A 6,000-nucleotide genomic window follows, 5' to 3' on the forward strand; every position below is an offset into this window, starting at 1 on the left:
GAAAGTTCCCGGGCAAAGCTCGGGGAGACAGCCCACAAGGAGCCGTACCTGACGGCCGCATCGAGGTTGTTCTCCCCCGAGGTGTCTCGCCCCGGGTGGAACCTGTAAAGATGATGATTGCCTAGTCCCATTAAAAGTTTATCTGCTTTACCACCGCGAGTCCTGAGTGATCACAAGTGCTCCGGGTAAGACGTTGTCCGCACCCTCTCTCCCCTTATCTCTCTGGTCCCCATCGCCGGCCGACCGAGGACTCGAGGCGGGGCGGAGAAGCGCCGGACAGAGCACCACCGTGCCAGGACTGCTGGCCAGCATTCAGCATCACCAGAGGGTGACCTGCCCAGGTTCACACAGGCTGAGGCTGGGATTTGAACCCCGGCCGGCCGGTTCCCAGCCCCTGACCACAGTGCTGCACGGCACTTTCGTTACCCCCCGGTGGGCTCCAGCCTGACTCCCACCTCAGGGCTAGGACACATGCATCTGGATCCCCTGAAACATTAAAGACCCTCTTTCAGCCATCATCAAAGCACCTCCTTTTCACAGTTCTCACAGATCCGAGGGGAAGGGGTGGCTGTCACCTGGGTAACAGACTAACTGGGGCTCTGGGAACCACTGGACTAGGAACCTGAATAGCCAGTCAGAAGGAGAAATTCAATCTGAGGGTTAAGCCCCATTCCTGCCCCTTCAGCAACACCCCATGGATCCAGCGCCAGAAACAGGAACAGCTCTGGGGTGGGGGAGGGACAGGCCCAGCCACCGCAGCAGAGGCACAGCCTCAGGGGGTCCCACCCACCTGTCGCCCCAGGGACGGTCCCACTGGGAGAGGTGGACACAGTCCAGGTGTTCAGGCCCTGACTCCTGTAGGTGCACTGAACCAGTTCCCTGTCTGGGGGCAAGGAGGGCACAGGCTTGGCACGGTTCCCTCCCAAATGCTACTTCCCTGACTCACTTCCTTCCCTGAGGCCAGAGGCCAGGGCCCAGGGCCATGGGGGAACAGCAGGGCTGGAGAGAAGCCAGCCTGAGGCCGCAGGGAGCCAGATCCCCCAGCCAGGATCCAGGGGCTCAGAGGTCAAAGCCATCCAGTACCTGCCTCTCCTGTCCCCAGCTGAGATGGAGGGAGGGAATTCCGGGGCCCTGGCCTGGCAGTGAGGATGGAGTGCCTTAGGGGAGGGGAGCTGAGCTCCCACCTCCCACCTCCCTGCCCACCTCAGAGGCCCTGCCTCTGCCATTTTCCCCACAGCTTTGCATGTCACCTTCTTCCTTTGAGAGTCCAAATACATTGAAGTCAGAGCCTCATGCATTACTCAGACGTTCTGGTGACTGCCCATTAACGCTGGGCAACGACCCAGGAGGAATCACGGGTGATCCTGCCACCAAGGAAACCTAAAGTTTGGTGGGCCCTAATCATGGCCTTGGCCCCCAAGCTTGAGGGTCATCCTTCCAGAATCATCACTGGGCACCTCTAGACCTGAAGGGGTCCTCAGAGCCCACTTAAGCCCAACTGGAGCTCAGAGAGGCTGAGTGACTTGCCCAAGGTCACACAGGCAGAGTTGAGCCTAGCCAGAATGAACTCTGCTGGAGGTGCAGAGAGCTGAACCTCCCCTGCCCTCACACACACAGTTTCCACAGCAACAACGGCTTCCTTTTATAATGCGATTAAACAGCTGGATGGGCTGATAAGGCGGGAGGTCCAGCACCCAAATGGACCGCATAGGGGATGTCTCTGTCCTAGGGTGGGTAAACGGCCAAGGGGTGGGTAAACGCGCCTTCTCCACACAGGCCTGACTGGGGGAGACCTATGGGCCTCTGTCAAGAGCTGCTGCTAGGAGGATCCCATGTCCAGAGTGGGGAGAGAGCCAGGCAAAGAGGAGTCTGGGAATCTTAGGGGAGGAACTAGAGAATCTCCATCTGCCACACCTTTCTCCCCAGTGGTCCCAGACTCTCAGGGTAGGACCCCATCTCCTTCCCTGACTTGAATACTTCTTTGCATCTCTACCAAGAGATCAGTAACCATGGCTTACACACCCCCAGTGACAGGGAACTCACTACTTCTCAGATGGTCAGTTCCATCTTTGGACAGCTGATGGTCAGGACTTGGGATTTCTGAGCTGACCACAACTTCCCAGGAGCTCCCTGGAATCATCAGATCAAGGCCCTTCCTTTACCACCTGGTGCTCCCCAACCTCTAGCGCTCACAAAGATAGGAGTCCTCCAGGCCGGGGCCAACATGGGGTAAAGGGACACCACCACCTCCTTTGTTCTGGAGGCATCTCTGGCCTCATGAGTCCTGGGCAATTTTGTCACACAGTTCACTCATTTGGAATTTATTTCCAGAATACCCCAAGGCACTCACAGAGACATTGGTAACCTGCCCCAAAGTGGGTAAAGGTGAGAGAAAGAGAGGGAGAGAGGCAGAGAGAGAGAGAGAGAGAGAGAGAGAGAGAGAGAGAGAGAGAGAGAGACTCAAAGAACATGCTATATCATTCCCCCGGTGCATGGTGTGCCTCAGCATGGTGTGTGTGCAGGTGTCCAGGAGTCACAGATCCTCTTGAGCCCCCCACTCTCAGGGTTAGCAGGAGCCGAGGCTGATGGAGTGAGCCGGAATCAGGCCCCTGCTTCCCCGGGAGCAGCTGGAATGGGAGCCCCTGGCCCACCAGCCCCGCCAGCCCCTTTCTCCCATGTCTTAGCAGTCCTAACACCCCCTCTAACCTCATTTCTCCTTTTCCTCCCGTCTCCAGTGATATCAGGGCCTATTTTAGTTCCCAAAATCATCTCACATTCCCATCTTATTTGCTCCCCGCAACAACCTTGTGAGGTGAGTAAAAGGTAGGTGATTTCCCCGTTTCACAGGTGGAGAAGCTGAGGCCGAGAGGATAAGCTGGAGAAAGTCTTGGTAGGGCAAATGAGTGGCCCAGAGCGACCTGACCTTCCACCCTCCCTCCTCAGCCCCAGCCCCTCTCTCCCCTGCCTCTTCCCTCCCGGCTCAGGCACTTCCTTGGCTGCCCTAAACCACTTCCCACAGGGTGGGTCACCTGTACCCCCTAAGCGAGAAGGTTCAGGGGCAGGTGTACTTGAATCATACGCAATGCAAATGAGAAGCAAAGCAGCACACAATGCCTGGCTGTTTGGGTAGCTGAGCTGCAGCTGAGGAGCTAGCCTCCCTGCCTCAGACCCCACCTGTCTCATCAGCTGCAGATCCTCAGAGGATGAAGGCCGCCCCTCAGCAGGGAGCCTTCCTGCTTTCACCCCGCCTTACCACCAGTCACCAACCACCCCCATGTGGCACAGAACGGCTTTCTGGAGCCAAAGGGGTGACGTGGATGACGGAGAGCATTTGGAGAACAGGTTGAGGAAGGAGAGTACCCATTTGAGGTCTGCAAGCAGGAATCCCACATCTGCTCATCATGACCATCGGAGAAGGGATCTGTCCTTTGAACCTAATGCAGACGAGCTGACTCTCCTGGACCCTGAGGTCCTCGGAGGAGGGCTGCTCAGGAGCAGCGAGAAGTCCAGGGGCCACAGGCCCAAGGGTGCACAGCCAGTGAATGGAAAAGATGCAGCCAAATCCTGGGGGTCCTGTTTTCCAGCCCAGCATCCTGCAACTGATTGTCACGTGACCTTGGCAAGGCCATTCCCTCCCTGGGCCTCAGTTTTCCCAGTTCTGCAAGGAAGGGTTGTGCTAGCTGCTCCAAGCCCCCAAGTTCTGACACCCTTGGATTCCCCAACTGCATGGAAGGGAACAGGGCAGAGATAGAGGATCTCTGAGTTCAGGACAAGAAGGGAGACCTGAGGTCCTCAACTCCTCCAGGTTCCTTGAAGAACCTGTCTCTATACAGTGCCATGCTCCCAGGGCTTGGCTGTCTACCCAGGGTCCTTGCGTTTGAGGGTTGGGCACAGCCATCTCCTTCGATTTCAAGTCCTCCTCCTGGCCACCCCAGACACCATGACCATGCCAGGGCCACATCAGCCCCATCCTCAGCAGGATTCAAGTGGAAGTAGAAAGGAGTACAGGGCCAAAGAGCAGTGCTGGATAACCTCTGGACACTGTAACAAGTGACCAGTTCAGGCTGGCTGGGATTTCTGTGGGGCTGGGCAAGAAGAACTGCAGCAGAGAAGTTACACATCACAGACTAACGCTTTAGTGATCTAGAGAAAAGAGAGACCCCCAAAGACACTTTTAAAAAACATAGGTGCTCCACTGCCTCAAGATTCAAAAACACCCATGTAACCCAAACACAGCGCAATCTAAACACAGCCCCAGAGCATGAACGCTGTGTACACACACATCTGCGTACCCGCACGCACCTGCACACACATCCACAAGCATGCATGCACACCCTAGTGAATAACACACACACATGTACAAAGGTGTGTACTACACATACACACCTGTTCACATACACCTGCACACACACTGGGCACATACACACCAGGCACATATGTACAAATACTTGAAATAGGGAAAAGATTCAGAGATTGGGGTTCAGAGTTCCTGGATTTGAGACTATCCTCTGCTGCACATCCCTGGATGACCCTATACAAGCCCCTTTAATCTGAGCCTCTCTGGTAAAATGAAGTCCACACCACTTGCCTCACTGAATTGCAGTGAAAACGCAGGGAGCTGCTATGAGTAGGTTCTGAAAACTGGTAAGAAAGCTCTCGGGCTGACCCCATATAACTGAACAGGCAACCTTTGGACCCTGTAACAAGTGACCAGTCCAGGCTGGATAACAGAGGGGATTTCTGTGAGGCTGGCCAGAAGGACCAGGGCAGACAAGTTACACATCACAGATTAACATTTTAGGATCTAGAGAAGAGAGAGATCCCCAAAGACACTTTTTTGTTGTTGTTGTTATACAGGTACTCCATTGCTCCCAGATTCAAAAACACTCATGTAATGAGCTGGAACTGTGCTAGGTGGCTGGGGTCAGCCACTGGAAAAGCCCCCTGAGGTCTTAGAGAGGGATGTGGTGTGAGAGTCAAAAAGCCTACTTCTCCAGCCCAGCTCTGCCTTCGTCTGGCTGTGGGAATTTAAGCACATGCCCTCCTCTCTCTGGGCTTCTCCTTCCCAGGGTTGGATCTGGGAACCCTGATACCCCTGCACCAGGAGAGGACTGTCTCCAGAGTGGGGTTTGCCTCCCCCTTCCGAGCCCAGGACAGCGAGGATCATCTGCTCTCACACCTGCAACCAGGCGATGCTTCCCAAGAAGCCAGCCTTGGAAAGCGGCAGGTTGAGCAAGGGCTCTGAAGGCCCTGGGGAGCCGGGGCAGGTGTGCAGGGTGAGCACCCCAGCCCTAGCCGGGTCCACCACGAACGCTGCTAATGGGGAAATGCCCCTCCTGCAGTTTGGGGTCAGCCGGGAGAGAGGGGCCGGGGCGAGACGGGCAGTGGGGGCATCTCCCGGTTACGGGGTGGAGTCCACTGCGCCCGCGAGGAGACTCGTGGCCTCGCCTTCCCGAGGCTCGGTCAGGGCAGCTTCCGGGTCCCGGCTCTGGGCGGCGCGGTCCGGCCCCCTCCCGGCGCCCCGGCGCCCTCTCCCGGCTCCCCCGCCGCCTCGGGGGTGGGGGGCTCGGCCGGCGCGCGCCCTCCGTCCTGGGATGCCTCTCCCAGCCCCTGCGGGAAGGCAGGCGGCGGCAACCAGGTGGCCCCCGGCTGACCACGGCCCCCGCCACGGCGGCCCCTGAGCCCCGCGCCTTACCCAGAACTTGGAGCCGAGCTCCCCGGAGCCGCACAGGGCGTCCATGGGGCCGAGGCGCGGAGGCGAGGCAGCGAGCGCGGACGCCCGCCCGGGGCCAGGAACAAGTGCGGGCGCTGGGAGCCGCCTCCGCCGCGGGCCCCGCCCCGGCCCGCCCAGCCCTACCCACGCCGCCTGCGGGTCGCGCTACCCCGTCCCGGCGGGGTTTGCGACAGCGCCTCCAAGACACCGCGGCGCCGGGAGGGACTTTGGCGTGGGGTGCCTTTGACACAGTGACAGTCCTTTCCGGTGTCCCCTGGGCCACGTTG

General features: G+C 58.1%; 1 protein-coding gene across 5 annotated transcripts in view; it reads right to left on the bottom strand.

Annotated features, from left to right (window-relative positions):
• ABCC3 (ATP binding cassette subfamily C member 3) overlaps positions 1 to 5,798 on the bottom strand; it is a 49,603-nt gene extending 43,805 nt beyond the window's left edge. For all 5 annotated transcript variants that reach the window (XM_037808437.1, XM_037808435.1, XM_037808436.1 and 2 more), the window contains exon 1: positions 5,696 to 5,798. In XM_037808437.1, the coding sequence (XP_037664365.1) occupies positions 5,696 to 5,740 (45 nt within the window). In that variant the 5' untranslated portion in view covers positions 5,741 to 5,798. The remainder of the gene's footprint in view (positions 1 to 5,695) is intronic.
• Positions 5,799 to 6,000: the final 202 nt, after the last annotated feature.

This window comes from Choloepus didactylus, chromosome 18, assembly GCF_015220235.1.
Source record: "Choloepus didactylus isolate mChoDid1 chromosome 18, mChoDid1.pri, whole genome shotgun sequence".
In the NCBI taxonomy this organism is placed as follows: domain Eukaryota; kingdom Metazoa; phylum Chordata; class Mammalia; order Pilosa; family Megalonychidae; genus Choloepus; species Choloepus didactylus.